This window comes from Cucurbita maxima, unplaced genomic scaffold, assembly GCF_002738345.1.
Source record: "Cucurbita maxima cultivar Rimu unplaced genomic scaffold, Cmax_1.0 Cma_Scf00461, whole genome shotgun sequence".
In the NCBI taxonomy this organism is placed as follows: Eukaryota; Viridiplantae; Streptophyta; class Magnoliopsida; order Cucurbitales; family Cucurbitaceae; genus Cucurbita; species Cucurbita maxima.
This window is the reverse complement of record NW_019272477.1, coordinates 2741-24198: the sequence shown is the minus strand read 5'-3', so window position 1 is coordinate 24198 and position 21458 is coordinate 2741. Positions and strand designations below refer to the sequence as shown.

Genomic DNA, 21458 nt, shown 5'->3' with positions numbered 1-21458 from the left:
CACCATAATATTCTCAGTATTAAAAATTCATAGGTAGCAGAGTTCATTTAGTAGGTTATTTTAATGTTACATACATCCCAAGCAATTTGATCAGTTCAAGGCCTTAACTCTCGGTTCTTGGTGTTTTTCTTTCATATTTGGTTTAAGGTTTATACTGAGATCCAAGCGATTCCTACAAGTATTTCCTAAGAATAGTCTAAGATGGCTACTTATCTCGTCATTGACATTCACGACCTCCGTTCTCGAGCTTCTCGTATTCGAATCACCTCAAGTTTTCTTCCACAAATTCCTTATTGTGCCTGAATTTTGGAACCATAAAATATTTCATGAGAACTAGTGTAGAAGAGGGTTAAAATTAAGAAAGATCGAGGGAAGGTCACGATTTGGTCTTTGAACAAGCCACATCATTGTTTTCTTCCTCTAGATAGGATGACGATGTGTGTGACCAACCTCGTCATCACTTGTTTCTTCGATTCCCCAGCTCGATTCACAACGTTTCTTTCCTTAATTTCTTTGTGAAACTTAAGGATGGTGTTACAAGGACGAGCTAGGGATTCATTTCATACCTTTTCGTGCATCATAGCCTAAAATATTTGCCTCCAAAGTTCGTCATGAAGTCAAAAATATGATTTCTCACCGGAGTTCAAATCATTGGATTTCTTATTTGGTAGTCGATTCTAAGGGTTGTTAGGGTCCGACTTCTTCATAGAAACTCTTCCTTATCCCTACCTCAAGCTCAAGGTTTGGAGGAACATCTTTGAGCGTGGGACATTAATTTTTAGAAATCGTCCTGAGTCTGCAACTCAGCCAAAAAAGTAGAACTTCCTTTTATTGGATAGCTCGTCCTGGGATGTTTTAGCTCTCGATTTCTTCATCAAAGTTACTAAACTCATTCCTTTGAAGCTTAGGGAATACTTAATTTGAAGAGAAATGGATGGTAAGAGAAAATTCGATACTTACCCCCAAATTCTACCCGAATCTAATTTCCCTCAATGAGAAACGTTATTTGGATTATTTCTCTTTGTGGTCGTCTATGGAATTACTCCTTGGAGGTGCAGAAAACGAATGGGATTGGTCTTGCTTGATGAATCCACATGTAGCCTCGGATTGGATTTTTAAGTTTTATATTTTCTTCTTTAATGGCGGCCTCTATTGGGGGAATAGATTATAGGCTCTTTCCGCGCTTGATTCCTTCATAGAACTAGTGGGTAACCAAGTTTAGAAACTTTTTGAACAAGTTTGAATAGAAATGGTGGACAATTACTCTCAAATTTGAAAGAAATCTGAGAGTAGAAGACCAAAAATCTAAACGCTTATTACTTGAGATTGAGAGCTCGATTCAACTCGATTCTTATTGCATACTAGTGCCACAACTTCAAACTTTATAGGGGATGTTTAAACCGATGTTGAAACCTCCAGAATCATGGTGATTTAGAGATTAAATTTTCTTAATAACTCATTAGAAATATCCTCTCCGATTAGTGAGCTACCGACTTCCATTTTATTTGTGGCATTTTCTTAATTATCTTGAAGTTGAGGTGCATTTTGGTAGTTTGTCATTTTTTAATATATTTTTCTCAAAAAAATCTTCATCTTTTGTTGGCCATTTTTGTCCATCCAGAGAATGTTGAAAAATTGGAAAAATGGTTTTGTTTTGTCTATGTTTTTTCTTTTTCAATCTTTTCCAAAGGCTTTAAGTTCCTCAAATGACTTGTTTAGGATATACAAGTGACTTGTTTCAGACCCTTATCCTTAAATTCCTTAGTTTCTCTCCCAGGAACCTTTTCCGTATTTTATATTTCTTTTTTTTTCTGTATCAAAAATCCTTTGTCTCCTTTGTAATAAATTTAAAAAGTGTCTTATTGTAATTGTATTTTATTGGGGTACGGTTTAACTTAATTTGATTTTAATTTTACCGCATTTACTTATTTTATTTTTATTTGTTTTCACTTTTGTCTTTTTAGTTTCCATCCAAGTTTCGAACCTAGATTTCGAGTCGTGACACTTTGGATTTTCCATAGAATTGATAAAGTAAATTATAAAGAAAAGAATTATTAAATAATTAATTATAACAATTTAGGGCATAAATTCCAACAAGGGAGGTGTTAGACTTGAAGCACGAGGAGGAGGAGGAGGAGGAGATTATGTATCCTTAAAAAGAGACAGAAATCAATGACAAAAACTTCACACCCAGAACAACTACAGTCAAAGGGTGGATCTTCATGCCTTCCAAGCCAAAGCGTCGAAAACCCTACATTGGGGGCCTTGAAGTACCTATTTGCTTTCCGAAAAAGAGTGGGAGAGAGAAATGAGTAAATAGAACGAGGTCTAATGTACATTGAGGACTAAGTTAACCATAGATCGACCAAGAGCACAATGGTCGACTCTAGAGCTATGCAAACCTTCATGACAGAGACCGAAGAAAAACACTAAAATATTATCTAGTATAAAACACAAAAATGATGAAAGTTGTCAATTCGCTACCCTTATCTACCTCAAGAGTTGTAAAAAAAATTTATCTACAACATGTTAAAAAAGACCGAAAAATATATGATAGTATTTTCTCGATACTATCTTATAGAATATTTTATTATTTTTATTATAATAGAGAATTGTTACTAAAAACGTAAATACTAAAAGTAATAAGAAATTATTAATCTTATTATAGTAAGACGTTGGAAAGTTATTATAGTAACACAAAGAAGGCAACTCAATAAAGGCAAATGAAACAGATATAGATATTGTTACATTGTATTTAATTGACCAAAACTAATAAAATTAAAGAGTCTGTTGGAAAAATTTAGATTTTTTCCTTCAAATATTCCCATCTTTTTTAATTAATTAAAAATTCAACCATCCATCATTAAAATTAAAATAGCAATTAGTGTATTATATACTTAAATACATTTAGATTAAAAATAGTTGAGAGTGGAAAGGTAAGCATTCATCTATAAATATCATTCCACAGACTCTTTCATTTTCTCATCACTTACTTCCATTTTCTGTCTAAGGCGCTTTACAAATACTTTATCATTTTTTTTTTGATGGCTCTTCTTAGATCCTTACATGTTTTTCTTTCTCTTTTACTTTTGTTTTTTAACCATGCTTTGGCGGTTGGATTAACATTCAATATTGTTAGTCTAGGAGCCAAGTCCGACGGAAAGATCGATGTCTCATCTGTGCTTCAAATAGCATGGGCTAAGGCCTGTGACTCATCTAAACCTACCACTATTTACGTTCCCAAGGGAATATTCTATGTTCGAAGTGTGAGCTTTAATGGACCTTGTAAAAACAATGCTATTACTCTTCTCATTGATGGAACTCTTGTGGCTTCCTCGAACATTCAAGTTCTAGCTAGAACTAAATTTTGGCTTGAGTTTAATCACATAAATGGGCTTTCCATTGTTGGCGGTGTTATTGATGGGCAAGGAACTGCCTTATGGGATTGTAAACGCTCAGGGAAGAGTTGCCCCAATGGAGCTCGGGTAAGGAATATTTGAGTTGACTAGATAGAGAACAAAATTTGAACTTTTTTTCTTTATCTAAAATTTAAAAGAAAATCGAATCGATTAGTTACTATATTAATTTAAATTTTCACTAATTCTTGTGTTTGATTATTTTGAATTGACAGAGTCTTCAAATCAACGATACAAAAAATGTAAATATCTGGGGTTTATCTTCAATTAACAGTCAAATGTTCAACATTGTAGTGGATGGGTGCCAAAACGTGCATATGACTGGAGTGAGTGTCTCATCTGCAGGCGATAGTCCAAACACTGATGGCATCCATGTGCAACAATCATCAAATGTGACCATCCTCAACTCGAACATCGGCACTGGTGACGACTGCATCTCAATCGGTCCAGGGACTTCCAACTTGTGGATAGAAAATATTACATGTGGACCTGGACATGGAATCAGGTAGCTAAAAATAGATGATGATAAACATATTTTAAATTAGTTAAATATGCATGGTTTGAAAATTTTGTATTTTGTTTGATCGTGTTTGTAGCATTGGGAGTTTGGGGAAGAGAGCTGAGGAGGATGGAGTGCATAATGTTACAGTGATATCATCTACTTTCACGGGGACTCAGAATGGAGTAAGGATTAAGTCTTGGGGACGTCCAAGCAATGGATTCGCTACAAAAGTTCATTTTCAACGTATTATTATGGATAATGTGAAAAACCCAATAATAATTGATGAAAATTACTGTCCACATCACAAAAATTGTCCTGGTCAGGTATATTTCCTAATTAATCTCATAAATGTTAATTTTGTTACAAATTATATTAATTTAATTTTTATAAATAGAACTAAAATTTTAAATTTTAGAAGTAATTGATTTCTTTTATCTTTGTTGGTTACCCTTGCATATCTTAAAACAGTGTGATATTTGATCATAAGCTTTTATGCTTTTAATTTTTAATTTACTCATAATATTTCGGGTAATATAGTTTTCCTGATGTTTCATGAAATTAAAAATTTTAGGCTAAGTAAAACAAATTTACAAGGTAAAAATGTTCTTGTTTATCAATTTTCATAGCATATTTTGATTATTCTTCTTTATGTCAACAGGCTTCTGGAGTTAAAGTTAGCGACGTAACATACGAAGACATCAAAGGAACTTCCGCCACTGAAATAGCAATCAATTTTGATTGTAGCCCAATAAATCATTGCACTAGATTAAGTTTGAAAGACATAAAGTTAACTTACGAGAATCAAATCGCTCAAGCTTCATGTAAAAATGCCGAAGGAATTGCTTCTGGTGTGGTTGAACCTTCTAGTTGTTTAGCATAGACCAACCTTATTTTGATTTTAAGTGTTTGTATTGAGATTAAAGGATAATAAAAACATTAGAAAAGACATAAATTATTCCACCAATTCTACCATAATAGTCCAACAACTTTGACAAAATTCGAAACCCAATAAATTTTCTTTTACATTATAGCAGTCATAGGTAGGTTAAGTGTTCTTGCTCAATAAAGAAAATCTCAATGAAATATTATACTAGAATAGTTTTTGTTCCTATCGTTGTTTGAGTAACCATTCATTTGGTCAAGGATATAATCTATAAGTATTATTGTACGGTAGGTCGAGAATTGAAAATAATCTATCTTTTTTATAAGTTCATCTTGATGTTGACCCATGCAAATAACTTCTATAGGGAGATGATCAAAAAAATCTCTACGAGACTCTATATGGATCTCAAATTATGAACCAATGATCAAGACCATATGAAATATTGTCATGTTTCCTTCTATCACTCACTATTTTAAAAATAGCCACACCGGACCGTTAGGTTGAAGAGAGCCTACCTGTAGAAGGATCAGAGACTAGGTCAAACGCAGCTATGTCGCTGCCAGTTGCGCCCCAACCCTTTGTGTTGCCACCACAAGCAGCAGCACCACCACCACCGCAAGCCACACCTGAGGCTATGCCCCCAGCTGGAATGACGCTACTACTAGGTTGATGTGGGATTCACTCCAAGCCCTAATCCACACCTTAATAGTCACTCAACAAGCCAATCAACAGGCCAATGCTCAGGCAAATGTCTCGGCTAACCCTCTGCAACCTACCAGAGGGGCAAATTGGTTGAAGGACTTCAAGAGATATGACACTCGACCATTCACCAGTACCTCAAAGGATCCAATAGAGGCTCAAATGTGGATTTCAGCGGTAGAAACCATATTTGAATCAGTGTAGTGTCCATATAAACAAAAGGTTGCTTGCGCGACATTCGTCTAATAGAAGGACGCAGAGGTGTGGTGGAGGGATAACAAGAAAAGTCTAAACCCAGAAGGAGGAGCAATGGAGTGGGAACGATTTAAGGAAGCTTTTCTTAAACAATACTATCCTTAGGCGGAAAGGTTCAAGAGACAGCAAGAGTTCGCCCATCTGGTATAGGGCGGACTTACCGTAGAGAAATATGACAGAGAATTCATGAGGTTGAAGAGATTTTCACCATCCTTAGTGGACACAAAGCAAAAGATGATAGAAAAGTTTGTACTGGGCCTAGAACCAAAGATCCGTTGCACGGTGGAAGCTATTGACCCAAAGACCTATGATGAAGCCCGAGACAATTGAACATAAGTATCCACATAATTCAGGGGACTCAGACCGTCAACCACTGAAACGTAGGCCCCGTTATAACAATAGGCCTGCCTCAAGACAGGATGAGAGGTACCTTCTCCGACGAACTGACATAAACTCCAGAAATCAAGAGGGGGTTATAGGAATGAGAGAAGTAGGGTGTAGGATCTGTAGAAGATTGCACCGTGGAAGCTGCATGGCTGGTACATGAGGGTGTTATCAATGTGATCAAGAGGGGCACATTGTTGATCTTTAACGAAATATGGAGAAAGTTTTATCAGATCATTAATCTACTTGCTCCAACTTCACCATGTTGAATCTCCTCTACAAAGTATTCATCGCTAGGAATCGAACACAAAGTCAAGGCTTGTGGGAGCTTCTCGAAAGAAAATTCGCAAGGACGAGAGAAGGAAATTTTTAGAGAGAATTCTCGAATGGAGAAAGGGTGAGATACTTTTTGGCTCAACCCAAGAGTCTTATTTGTAGGGATTTGAGAATATTTACCAAATAATATATTTGAATACCTAATAGAATAGGATATAATATCTTCCCAAATCATATTTAAATGTCATAAGATATTCCAATACATATTTAACTAATTTAAATCTCGTTGAAATTTCAAGTATATATTTTCATTCCATATCTATATATATGGATTAATTTATTATTTAATATATCAAAAACAATAAATATATTTTTTTCTTATTTGAACACATTAAATTAAATGTATTTTTCTTTCTTTTTATTTAATATACCTAATATATTAAATACTAATTTAATCCCTTCAAACTAAATATATTTTTTTATATTTAATTTAATTTATCTAATATGTTAAATATCAAGTTAAATACTTTTTCTTCTTTGAAATTTTCCTTCAATTAAATTGATCTTTTTAATGTTACTATGAGCTAGCAAATGAACCTTATGACCCTATTATTGATTATAAGTTGCAATGATATAAATTAATTAAATATATTTTTTAATTAATCAACTTTGTTCATTAACTATAGGTCACTCCATTGTAGACCTATTGTTGCAATCTTATATATGGTAGAACAAGTTTTGACCCCATTGTAGACTTATTGTTGCAATCTTATATATTGTAGAACAAGTTTTGGCCATTGATATATAATCATTACAAGCAATCACGAGTTATTCGTAATATCTTATGCCTTAAGTGCCACTAACTCTCTCATGAACAATTTATTTATGATCCAACTATTAACCAAGTCTCTAGGGTCGGTGAGAGAGTATAGGATACACTTAGGATTAAGATTGAGTCGCATATGGTCATCCTATAAAATATTAATTTTCTCGATTAATCAATTTGTAGAGAGAGATAAAATATTTTCGTGGTCCGATCTTATACAAACTCTTTGCAGTATAGGATACACCCACTCACACTGTCAACATAAACGATTTAGGTATAATCATTTGTAACAATTACAAACTGAGTCATATTAATTATGTTATCAGAATGAGGGACCAAACCTTATCCATATAAGACCCTTTAGGTTTTCTTAAACATGCTCCTGTTGTATGTCAATCATATATTGTTTAAGATTATATCAATGATCTAGGACTTTTCATACCATGAATAATATTAAATTTTAAATAAAATAATCAAATTTATTGTTAAAATTAAACAATTAGTTACAAGGCTTCATGGCATAAATCTCTATACTCTCCATGATATTGTCCCCACTTTTTATGTTACCCTAGTTTACCTTAGTGGCCTAGATCATAGATTATAGTGTCATGGTATCCACTTATTCCAACACTTGTTCATAGTGTGCCTTTCCTTATATGGAATTTGAGAAGGGTCGATCTTAGTCAAGGCTCTACCTGCTCTACCACCTCGTCAAGTACCACTTCAGGTTTTAGGATACATAATCTATTATCATGCAATAGAATCTAAGTTATTAGGTATTGTAACCAATTTAACCTAGTTGGATCATAAGACGTAACTAACATATGCAAATAATTCACATAAGGAGTGAGATCATGGCTACTAACCTTACAACTTGCACACCTTATCAAGGCGAGGTGAGCTTAAGTCAAGTTGCAAGGTGTCACGGTCATGCTTGCCCTGGCGTGTTGCTTACGATCGCGTGTCAGATGTCCCAATGATACTTTTCCAAAATGTATTGTCCACGACCGCATGCCAGTTCCAAACCTCTTTACTTGCTTTCATGTTGGATAGACACTTACTATTCTTGTTGTGTTAGTATTGGGGACATGACCTGTCAACAAAATCATGTCTACACTCGCCAGGGATAAAATACTCCAAAATGTACTATAGTTTGATGAAACTAGTCATCAGTTCTTCCTACTCGGGTTGTATGCTATCAAAGTTGTAATTGTTACTTATTTTATTTTAGTATATAACATTGTTTTCCTTAAAAAAAAAAATTAAAAAAAAAATTCTATGCATTTTCTCGCTTACATTTTCTAAAACACTTTCTTTCAAACATGCCTAAGGCTTGATCAAACGTCTGAATTGTCTACGACTTACGATTATCATACTGCTGTGTTAAGAATGAGAAATAGAAATAGAATTGGGAAGGTATTGTTGGGTTTTATGTCCTGAAACTCATAGTTTGTAAACAAAGATATATTCTATTTTCAATAAACTTATTATTGATGTTTCAGTAAAGATTGTTATTGAATAAAAGTGAATTTTACGATCATTAATCTAAATCCAATAAACTAAGAACACTTTGGCTATAGTATGATTACTTAAACTATATGTAGAGACATAAAAGTGGATCAAGTTCAAGTATAAAGTCAAAATGATCTATAGTATAAGTATAAGGATAAGGCTTAGTACCTTATTTTGGGGACACTATGGATGCGCACTTTTGTATATGATATAAACAATGTGATCACTAAATTGTACATGTGAAGACATGTGAGTGGGGGTGTCCTATGCAATGAGTATGGCATAAGATCGGACCATGAAGAAAATCACTCTCTTTATAATGTCGTTTACTGTTGAGACTGATTTTCTTTTCATTTGATGACCTAGGTAACTCGATCTTAATCCTGAGCTAACCATGAACTCCTGTTCATTCGGAATTACCTTAGATTTGCATGGGTGAGAGTGGCTCGAGTTCGCCGACTCAATAGGCCTCCCATTTCAGGGGTAAGACTGGGTGAATAGCTGGGGACATGGGGTGCAAGATGAAATTCGCTCCTACCCACTTTTAGGGATAGAAGAGAGGTAGTTCTCTTAAGTACTGACTCCAGGTCTTGAACAAGAGACCCCATCCACTCATTGGCCTGAGAGGGATTTAGTTTACTGGTTGGACCATAAACCAATGGTTCATAAGAGGATCAGTGGGACATAAGGAACAAGAAGTAACTTCAGGGGTAAAACGGCTAATTGACCCAACTCTAGTTACGAACAACTTGTGAAGGATCGACTTACTAATTATGGTTATATCAAATGGACAAAAATTTATCTATAGTGAGGGGAGTGCAACTACTAGGCTATAGAGGAGTGTCCTAGTAGTTAACGAATGTTGGTTAACAAGGTTAATGAGTTTAACCAGTTAACTAGATTGGCTGCTATGTGTAATGCTGCTTGATTATCACAGTATCATAATGCTTGTTTGGACAGTGGAACTTTCAAGTTTTGGAGAATGTATCTTAACCAAGTTAACTCTAAACAAGTATTTTTCATAGCTCGATACTCGGCTTCTACTGATGATCTTGACACATTGGTTTGTTTTTTAGACTTCCAAGAAATAATTGAATTTCCAAGGAAAATGCAGAACCTAGAAATAGACCGTTTGGAAATTCGACAACCACCCCAGTCTGAATCGCAATATGCTTGTAATCTCAAGTTGTTTTCAGATGGTAGTAGAAGTCCTTGACCAGGAGTACCTTTGATATATCTCAGAACTCGAAGAGCTGCCTCCCAATGTGGTTTTCTTGGTTCATGCATAAATTCACTAAGCATACGAACTAAATACACTATGTCAGACCTAACAACAGTTAAATATATTAATCTGCCAACCAACCATCTATATTTACTTGGATCAACCAACTTTTCTCCTTCTGTTGAAGAATGTTTTAGATTTTGCTCCATAGGAAATTTTTCTTGACGTGCTCCTGTAAGACCTGTGTCTTGAAGAATGTCTAGAGCATACTTCCTTTGAGACATAAAGATTTCTTTTCTAGACCTAGAAAATTCAATACCTAGGAAATATTTCAAATTTCCTAAATCTTTGATAAGGAATTTCTCGAGTAAACTAGTCTTAAGATGTTGAATTTCTTTAAGATCATTGCCTGTCAACAAAATATCATCAACATAGATAAGAGCTGTAGTGAAAGAAGTACCTTTACTCTTGGTAAATAAAGAGTAATCTGCTTTGGACTGAGTGTAGCCTGCATTTTGTATAGTGGTAGAGAATATGGAGAACCTATTGCGAGAAGCCTGTTTTAAACCATAAAGAGATTTATGGAGCCGACATACTGTATTCTCTCCTTGTCGGCGAATACCTGGTGGTAAAGACATATAGACTTCCTCGTTTAGATTATCATGGAGAAAGGCATTTTGAACATCCAATTGATGAGTGAACCATTTTCGAGCAGTGGCAATAGTGAGTAAGCAACGAAGTGTAGTAAGTTTCGATGTAGGAGAAAATGTCTCTTTGTAATCAACACCTTCAACCTGAGTGTATCCCTTTGCTACCAGTCGAGCTTTATAACGTTCAACATAACCATCAGAGTTGTGTTTCATCATTCATAGCCTACTACAATAATGGGTTGCTAGCTGCCATAATGGGCTGCCAACTGCCTCATTATAGGTTTTAGGTTCTGTCTGAGCTGTAATAAGAACTAGAAAAGCACGTTGTATAGGAGAAAAACGAGAGAATGAAAGGTAATGATGAAGTGGATACCTGGTACCAGTGTTGGAACTTTAGCTAGAGGTTAAATGATTGGCTTCAGAAGACATCTCATAATTATTATAATAAGCTGGAGGTTGTTTGGTACGGGTAGAATGTCGGAGTGGAACTGATGTATCAGGTGGTATAAGATTAGATTTAGTGGGTGAATCTAGTGAATCTAGAACTAATGAATTTGGAGAAGGAATAGAAGGCGGAGGAGACGACAAAGGAATAGAAGGATCATAATGGATGTTTGAGTAGGGTGGATCATGAAATGGTAAAATAGGAGTTGAAGGAGCTAATGTCAAAGTTTGTGAAGCTTATGAAAAAGGAAAATCATCTTCACAAAATTTAACATCATGACTAATAAATAATTGTTTAGATTGCAGGTCATACAACTCGTAACCTTGGTGACCACAAGGATATCCTATGAAAACACAAGGAATTGCCCGAGATTCAAATTTTTGCTTAGGATATACTACAGTTGCATAACACTTGCAACAAAAAACTTCAAGATAGTGAAAGGTAGGTGGTCGTTTGAAGAGTGCTTCAAAGGGTGTCTTGTTAGATAACAATGGTGATGGTGTTCTATTTATAAGATAAACAGTAGTTAAAATGCATTCTCCCCAAAAATTAAGTGAAACCTGTGACTAAAAAAGAGGAGACCTAACTACATTTAGGCTATGACGATGCTTACGTTCTACGACTTCATTTTGTTATTTTGTTGTGGAGTATAGACACAAGTGCACTAAAATTCAATGCCACAAGAAGTAAAAAATAGTTGCAAAGATAGAAACTCAGTCCCATTGTCTGATCTAACTATTAAGATCTTAATACGTAGTATGAAATTGAGTTGGAACTAATTTAACAAAGTTTACTAACCAATGGTGCACTTCTTATGTAATGGCCCAAAAAATAAATAAATAAATAAACAAATAAAAAAAATATTGTAAACAAAAATTATTATTATGTAAAAAAAAATAATAATAATAATAATAATAAATTGATAAATAAGTAAATAAAAACAATTATTCCCTCGTTCCTCTCCACTAACTATAGTCACTTTCCCAATAATCTCTCCGACCTCATAGTTCCTATAGAATGAGACCTCACAGTTTCTGTAGAATGAAACAGAAATGAAAAATGATAGATTTTGAGAAAACAGAAATGCCTCACATCAAATTGATAGGAGATGGGGTTTATAGAGATGATCAAGATTTACATGGGAGAGATTTGAGGTTATCGGTAAGTTATATCTCAGATCTCCTTTTCTTTCCTCCAATTATTTAGTTTTTTAGCAATTTACCTGTTAGAATGATAGTCATGATCTATGGAAAAAAAAAATTAGAGTCGAGATCATGCCTACTAACCTTACAACTCACATATCTTGTCAAGGCGAGGTGAGCTTAAGTCAAGCTGCAGGCTGTCACGGTCATGCTTGTCCAAGGCGTGTTGCCTACAGTTGCATGTCAGATGTCCCAATCATGCTTGTTCAGGACGTGTTGTCCACAGTCGCATTCCCGTTCCAAACCCCTTTACTTACTTTCAAGTTAGATAGGCATTTACTACTATTGTTGCGTTAGTACGGGGGTGTATGACTTGTCAACAAAATCATGTCTACACTCGTTAGAGCTAAAATGCCTCAAAATGTACTATAAGGCATGTGACTAGTTATCAATTCTTCCTATTAGGTTATCTACTATCAAAGTTGTGGTTTTTGTTTTTGTTTTTTTTCTTTTAGCCTATACTATTACTTTCTTACAACAATAACAACAACAAAAAAAAAATCAACCCATTTCTTTGCTCACCATGTCTAAAACACTTTCTTCCAAACATGGCCAAGACTCGATCAAACGTCCTAATTATATATGACTTATGATTTTCATACAGATGAGTTGTTCACTGGGTTAGAATAAGTGTCACACAAGTGCTATCCCACCGCCACAATAGTGCGATTGTGATAAGTGGTATCAAAGCTTAGTTGGCTCCTTGAATCATAGGACACAAACATGTCTGCTGCAAAAGAACTGGGCAAGTCCCAGACTAATCAATTGGTAGAGATCGAAAATTAGTTACTCTACCTAAGTGAAGTTCCTGATGAAATGGCGCTTTTAAAATCTTGCATGAATTTTATTTTTGCTAAAGCCCATAGGATCAATGAGCTGGCAGGTCGCCTTGAGAAACTAATGTCCATGTATTAATGGTTAGGGTCAAGGCCCCAAAAGACGATGCCACAACTTCTAGTGCCTCAAGCGTGGGGATAACTCGACGGGCTTTGTTACTTGGATGGAAGAACATATCGAGGGCTTAGACAATACTCAACAAGCAATCATTCAGATTGTCTAAAAAATATCTAAAATTTTGAGAGTAGCCTTTGGAGTGGTTAGGGATGAAGTGGCCGATTTGAGCGCTAGACAAGTCCTCACCATGAGAGAAGTAGAGAATCAAATCCAAGTTTAAGTTGTAGTCCAATTCAACTAGATAGAGGTCCCGGAGCCGAAGCCTTTTTATGGGGTTCGAGATGCCAAGGCTCTAGAAAATTTTATCTTTGACCTCGAACAATACTTTCAAGCCAAAAATGTCGTAGTATAAGAAGTGAACGTCACATTGGCAAGAATTCATTTAGCCGATGATGCAAAGTTTTGGTGGAGATCCAAGTACGTCACATTCAAGATGGTCAATGTACTGTGGACACTTGGGAGAGTTTAATACAAGAACTCTCTCTTAGTTCTTCCTAGAGAGTGTTGAGATAATCACAAAATAAAGTTTGATTTGATTACCTTGCAGAATGGATCCATCCTATGGGTGGGCATTGATCTTTGGGTAGTTAGTGAAGCAAGCACGTACACCACAACCTTAGGTGACTACGTGGCCTGTGGGACGGATTCGTCAGGTACCTTACATGGATGATGAGCAGACTAGCAATCATCATGTTGTCCCCACCTATTAGAGAGAGTTCTTTGAGTTAGCACCTTAACATCGGACATTGGTTATCGCTACGTATGCTCTTAAGTCTGTGAACAACAAGAGCCTTCCACCTAGAGCCTAGAGTAAAACCTGTGGCCATGTGTGTAAGGATTGGGACTCAATGACTCTAAAAAGACGAGCAAAATATTCATGAAATAAAACAGTTAAAATACAACTTAACAGTTAAAATACAAAATAAGGAACGAACACAAAACATTTAAAACAAGAAGGTGTGGAGGACAACATGTGAAGCTTATGTATGGCACCTACTCCAAAGTCTACTCCCAACCTTGACCAGCTCCTTGTTTAATCGTGTCCATAGGATACCACACTCTTTCTTTTCTTGCTCTGAACGACACGCGGGCCCATTCTCGATGGCGTGACCAAGCGAGTTATGATGGCCGAAAACATCCCAAGACTTGGGATGGCGTCAAGACATATGGACCCTGTCGATGGGGATCGAGATGGCTAGATGAGATGCAACGTTGTATTGAGAGACCTTGGCCCGAGTAGAGCCAAGGTCGAGCCGAATGTCTTGGCCTAGCGTAGAGGCAAGTCGGATGTGTCGCAGACGACTGAACATGCACGCGCAGGCGACATGCGTGGTTGAACAAGCTTGGATTCCGCACAAGAGATGTTTGATTAGCGAAGACATACCTCGCCTAAGGTCCGACGAAGCTACAAAGTCTGGGCAAAAAATAGATATGGGGTTTAATTCCCCTCAAGGCTAGTTGTGAGCGTGTCGGGATCACGACACCGTATAGTAAAAAATGTAGGACCGTGACAGTTGGTATCAAAGCCACACTTTGTGCGTCTAGTCGGGCAAGACAGTCAAGAGAAATGAACCTAAGAGTTGATCGAAGACCTTGCAAGTGTGTTAAGAGTGTCGAAGTGGGCAGGACAGTTGTCGATCGGAATTATAATAAGTTAGGGGTTTAAGCCAAGACTACCCGAAGTTCTGTCGTGTGTCGACACCTCAATATGGGGAGATCTACCCGTCAAGTAAAACTAAGCTCACTTAACGAGAGCTTGTAGTTCCTAAGTGGACAAGACAGATAAAACAGAAAGCGTCATGATAGTGCCTTCCAAAGAACCATTCACATTAGAGGAATAATGTCAGTGGTTGCAAGAAAAGAAGCCAAGAGTCGAGAAAAGACAAGCGTCAGTCAAGTGCAAAAGTTGTATACAATGTAAGTCCTTATGGGGGGACGACCTTGCTGTAAAGAGGCAGCCGAGTTCAAGCGGGGGAGAGCAACATCAATAAGTCCTCACCCCGTAAAAGTGCTAGGACATACGAGCACACGTGTATTTCTTGAGCCACCACCTCAAGGTGGATAACTCCAAAAAAGATGTCAAGACCAATATCCGCTCGAAAAGTGAGCATCAAGCTAGAAGTTCAAGTACAACAATAGCCACACAAAGGTGGAAAAGTACAAAGAGTTGGCCGAAAGACAGCGCCAACAACTGAAGAGACTGTCAAAAAGTTTTGACTTTGCTCAATAGAAGAAGTGGTTGCGACGAAAGAGTGTTGCGGCAAGGCTTGCGAGCCCCACCCCGAGAGGTGCACTAGTTTGTGTAATTCCAAGGACACATACATTGAGGCCAAGGTGGCCACAATAGGCCAAAATGCCCCTTTTAAGTCCATAGCCGTCTGGTGAGTGTCTGCAGAGAGAGTCAGCCTCACCTACAGCTGTGGCAAACATTGAATAGCCAATTCTACGTTGTGAGTCTCGGTGGCCGAGTCCAAGATGGGCGAATAACAGAAATAGGTCCGAAGGGGGATAGTCGTAGATAGTGGTACCAAGCCAAAGTTGAGGAAACTTCACCCAACAACTGACCAACTCAAGAGTCATTATGTGGTGCAACACGACAAAAGAGAAGTCAGAAGCATCCACTTCAACTTGTCCCCAAGTTGGCGGAAGATGTCAGCAAGAATTTCACAATTTTATACTTTTTAAAAACACAACCAATTCAAGTGAGTCGAGTCGTCAATAGTCAGAGAGTTCGAATCGTCATTGAGACGATGCCGAGATTGAGTGGGGGAGAATTTCACAATCAGCGGAGCGAATGCGCCTCGAGAAATTCATCGAGGACTATGACTAAATTAAGTAGTAGAAAATGTCACAATCTGCAATATCTTTTAGCGTTCGATTCCTTCATATTCGAGGAATACGTGTCGCGCAAGTAGGCAGTCTGTGCATTTGGACGAGGAATGAACATGTGTCATATGGTGAGAGGGTCGCGCATCAGCCAACCAATGAGGTTACGCATTCTAGGTAGTCTAACTCGCATTTGGCTCTAGTCCGCATCCAACTTAGCAACCCACATGCGACCTAGTCTAAGACTTGTAACCCGAGCCAATAGTTATGCCAAACCGGTTTAGTTGCGTCACTTCTGGAGCACCATGTGTCGAGCGATAGGCACAATTATGTTATCTAGACGCATGTTGCTAGTCATGCGTATAGGTGTGTGTATTCTACACCATTGCGTGCATAAAGGTGCGTGAGTTCCTCCTTTTTGGCTCGTTTGTCTATTTTTTCGTTCTGATTTCAATACTTACCTTAATTTTACTTGTATTCGAACCTACCAAAGAAATTTATGAAATTTTGGACCTCCTAACATGCAAAAAAATTTAGCTTAGGAAGTCACATGGTAGTCATGCAAGTAACCACATGAATTTTAGAAAGTAATACTTGTAGGAATTGTTTGATAACACATGCATGTTAGAAAAACAAAACCTAGGTGGATAAATTCAGGACGATTGGATAAGCATGAGATTAGTCACCCTTGTTACTGACATAACTTAAACAATCTTTGCATGATGCAATGGACTCTTTTTCTATTACTGATACATAGGTGAAGTAGAAGATGAGAATTTGTATCTATGGCCTTTTGGTTCTCGATGGATACTATCACCCCGTAGAACATATGTGGGCCATATGCATGATTTACCATACAATAACTCAAGGTGATTGAATGGGTGATTCTCCATGTAGAGTATAAGTAGTAGAAATAGAATAAGATGTTGTGAGCGTCAGTTTTCGTACACAATGACCTAGGATGGAATGCCTCTAGTAGTCTGAGCACATTAGAATCGTTAGAGTCGATCGAAGAGTGTAGCCCTAATGCTCCCGACCGAACCAGACTCAAAGAGATGGAACCGAGTTCCCCAGGTACCTCTCATGGGTGATGAGCATGCTAGCACTCACCATGTTGTCCCCACCTATTAGAGAGAGTTCTGTGAGGTATCACCTAAACATTGGACACTAGTTACCGCGGCGTATTCGCCCAAGTTTATGAACAACAAGAGATCTCCACCTAGAGCCTAGAGTAAAACTCGTGATCACAAACTAGGTCGAGGATGCGATGAGAGCCTACAAATAAGTTGCTTACTGGTTATATTTATTTATTCACCCCTTTCCCCTCTTATTTTGTAGGTGTTTCCAAGCTATTGTTCTATTTTTTTAGTCTTTGTATTACATTTTATAATTATATCCCAAATCGTCCCCATTTGTAATAAATTTAAACAAGGTTGTCTTTTAGTTGTATTTAATTTTATAATTTTATTGTGGTATTGTTGGACTAATTTTAATTTTAGTTTTACTTCATTTTATTATTTTATTTTATTTTTATTTATTTTCGCTTTTATTTTTTAGTCTTGATTCGGGTTTCGATGACTCATAATTCAAGTTGTGACACCTTGAATTTTTCATGCCGTGGAGAATATTAAATTATAAATAAAATAATTGTTAAATAATTAATTACAAGACTTTAGGACATAAACCCTAATGGAGGGAGTAGACTTGAAGCTAGAGGATGAGACTATGAATCCTCCCAAAGAGAGGTAGATATCCATGACAAAAACTTCATAACCAAAAAAACTACAAACAAGGGCCCTAGTTTGCTTCATATGCAAGGTGCCCTATTTAGAATCTGAATACCCACAAAGGGTGGCTCCACATGCTTTCCAAGCCAAAGCTTCAAAAATCCATGCAATGGGGACCTTGAAGTACTATTTGTTTTGCGAAAGAGAGTGGGAGAGACAAAAGAGCCAATAGAATGAGGCCTTATGTACATTGATGTCTTGGTTAACTATAGATCGACCAAGAGGAGAATGATCAATTCTAGAGTAATCCACAACTTCATGATAGAGACCAAAGAAAAACACTTGAACACTCTCTAGCATGAAGACACTGGAACGATGAAACTGTCAATTTTGTATTTTTGTAGCCTTATCTATCTCAAAAGTTGCAAAGAGAATTTCAATCAAGATGAATGATTTCAATGTCGTGTTAGGGATAGATATTTTTTCTTAAAGGCAAGGTCATTTCCGTGCCACAAACAAAATGCTTAGTGGTTATGAGGTCAAACCACACGATCATTCAGATCCATGCCTGATAACCAAAAGGGTGAAGATGATATTGATGTTATAATTGAGACTCAATCTTACCCATGATAAATCCACGTTCATCATCATTCCCATTATTAAAGAGGAGGCCTGAGTGAGTAAATTCAAATAGANAAAAAAAAAAAAAAAAAACATCCAAACGAATGAAGAGAATAAGGAGTCGGAAACACAAGTTTCAAAAGGTTTGGAAGTGAAGACAAAGTTCTAATCATGCTGAGATCCGATCAACTTCGATTCCAAAGAATTAAGAATCAGTAGTTGATGCGAAAATACTATAGACCAGTCAAAGTCATGTAAAAGGTATGGAAGGCATCATGTAGGAACCGATTGCTCCCATGGATGAGGACTAGTTATGTTATCCACGTCATAAACTTGAAACATATCCCAATCAAGAAAACACCAATAACAATGCGGCAACACGACCTCCTACCATGATGAAAAATCTCATTACAAAGAAAGTAGAAGAGAGTTTGGTTGAATGATACGACACATTAACCGATCAAGAAAAGACTTATAAAATTTCTTATATCACAATGTTGAGATCGGTTGGAAACGCTTCGAGAGAGCTAAAGTCAGCCTCATTCTACATTGCTTAGTTCGTGAAGAGTTAGTTGATAAAGACGTCAACCAATTGATTGGAGGAGAATATCATAAGCATGCTTGTCAAAGGTCTGTTACCTGTAGTCGCATTCTGGATGTCACTGTCATGTTTGTCCAAGGCGTGTTGTCTGTGGTCTCATGCTCGTTCCAAACCCCTTTTACTTGTTTTCACAGAGTTAGGTCTTTATCATTTCTATTATGTCAATTCGAAGGTATATGACCGTTCACCAAAATCATGTTTATACCTACCAGGATCAAAATGCCTCAAAATGTACTATAGGGGGATGTGACAAGTTTTCAATTCTTTCTATCCAAGCTATATGTAAGTCCTAATAGTTGCTTAAGACGCCCAATCTTTCTATTCATAAGATATCTCTCTCTCAACCCTCACTTATTTTACATTTTCATCGATCTCTCTCTCCCTCCATCCCTCGATTTGCGGGCTCTACACCAATTAGATTTTAGTTCATTAATTTAAAAGGATCTAAGTCTAGTTTACAAACTTTCAACTACTTCTAGTGTGGTTTAATGATTTTTACAAAAATAAAAGTGATAAAAGGAAAGAACCTATCATAGTGATAATTGGGTTCAATTTAATCAAAGGAGAAAAGAGATGTCTATCATATTGATACAAATCTATCATTAAGCGAGCATTAAAAAAAAAAAAGTCTAATAAATGATAAAAAAGAATTGTTGATAGATATAAAAACAACATATTATTTATAGACTTTAAGACTTCCAAAAATGTAACATTTGTAAATTATTTATTTGTGTGATGCATTTGTAAATTTATTGGATAGTTACAAATACGACAAACAATTCTGTCTCTCATTATTTGTGACATCTTTGCAAATAAAAAGTCACCAACATTCTATTACATCACTAACAATGACATGATAAAAAAGACTGAAAAATAAATAATAGCGTTTTGTCGATTATATCTCTTTATTATTTTTATTATAATATAGAATCCGTATCTAAACATATAAACACCTAAAAGTATAAGGAAATTTTATTATTATAGTAGGACGTTGAGAAGCCAATGAAACAGATAATGTTACATTGCATAATTCTTCAGGTGACCCAAACAATTAATTAAACATCCATAATCGGTTGGAAAAATTAGGGTTTTTTTTAGTTAAAATCTTCCTATCCCTTTTCAAGTTAAAACAAAAATCATATTGACAAATAAACTTTTTTTTTTATTTAATAATTTTAAAAATGAGAGATCAATCACTAAAATGACAATTAGTGTCTTATCTTATATAATAGATTTAAATTTAAAAATTAAATTTACATACATAACATGTCTAATTAAAAATGGTTAAACCATATAAAAACAATAATGGTTAAACATAACAATAATAAAATAGTACACGAGACACATAAGTTAAAACTAGAGTTAGAAGGGTAAGCATTAACCTATAAATATCACTTCACACCTCTTCTATTATCCTATCACTTNTATCTATGGCCTTTTGGTTCTCGATGGATACTATCACCCCGTAGAACATATGTGGGCCATATGCATGATTTACCATACAATAACTCAAGGTGATTGAATGGGTGATTCTCCATGTAGAGTATAAGTAGTAGAAATAGAATAAGATGTTGTGAGCGTCAGTTTTCGTACACAATGACCTAGGATGGAATGCCTCTAGTAGTCTGAGCACATTAGAATCGTTAGAGTCGATCGAAGAGTGTAGCCCTAATGCTCCCGACCGAACCAGACTCAAAGAGATGGAACCGAGTTCCCCAGGTACCTCTCATGGGTGATGAGCATGCTAGCACTCACCATGTTGTCCCCACCTATTAGAGAGAGTTCTGTGAGGTATCACCTAAACATTGGACACTAGTTACCGCGGCGTATTCGCCCAAGTTTATGAACAACAAGAGATCTCCACCTAGAGCCTAGAGTAAAACTCGTGATCACAAACTAGGTCGAGGATGCGATGAGAGCCTACAAATAAGTTGCTTACTGGTTATATTTATTTATTCACCCCTTTCCCCTCTTATTTTGTAGGTGTTTCCAAGCTATTGTTCTATTTTTTTAGTCTTTGTATTACATTTTATAATTATATCCCAAATCGTCCCCATTTGTAATAAATTTAAACAAGGTTGTCTTTTAGTTGTATTTAATTTTATAATTTTATTGTGGTATTGTTGGACTAATTTTAATTTTAGTTTTACTTCATTTTATTATTTTATTTTATTTTTATTTATTTTCGCTTTTATTTTTTAGTCTTGATTCGGGTTTCGATGACTCATAATTCAAGTTGTGACACCTTGAATTTTTCATGCCGTGGAGAATATTAAATTATAAATAAAATAATTGTTAAATAATTAATTACAAGACTTTAGGACATAAACCCTAATGGAGGGAGTAGACTTGAAGCTAGAGGATGAGACTATGAATCCTCCCAAAGAGAGGTAGATATCCATGACAAAAACTTCATAACCAAAAAAACTACAAACAAGGGCCCTAGTTTGCTTCATA

At 36.2% G+C, this 21458-nt stretch overlaps 1 protein-coding gene across 1 annotated transcript; it reads left to right on the top strand.

The window, feature by feature from the left end:
- Positions 1-3044: 3044 nt before the first annotated feature.
- LOC111474610 (polygalacturonase-like) lies at positions 3045-4798 on the top strand. The gene is made up of 4 exons (XM_023119608.1): positions 3045-3485; positions 3632-3921; positions 4013-4241; positions 4577-4798. The coding sequence occupies exons 1-4, from the start codon at positions 3045-3047 to the stop codon at positions 4796-4798; spliced, it is 1182 nt and encodes a 393-aa protein (XP_022975376.1).
- Positions 4799-21458: the final 16660 nt, after the last annotated feature.

Coding starts and splice junctions, on each gene's coding strand:
- LOC111474610 (XM_023119608.1), top strand. CDS start 3,045: ATGGCTCTTCTTAGATCCTTACATGTTTTTCTTTCTCTTTTACTTTTG. Junction 3,486..3,631: donor GTTGCCCCAATGGAGCTCGG/GTAAGGAATATT, acceptor TTGAATTGACAG/AGTCTTCAAATCAACGATAC. Junction 4,242..4,576: donor ACAAAAATTGTCCTGGTCAG/GTATATTTCCTA, acceptor TTATGTCAACAG/GCTTCTGGAGTTAAAGTTAG.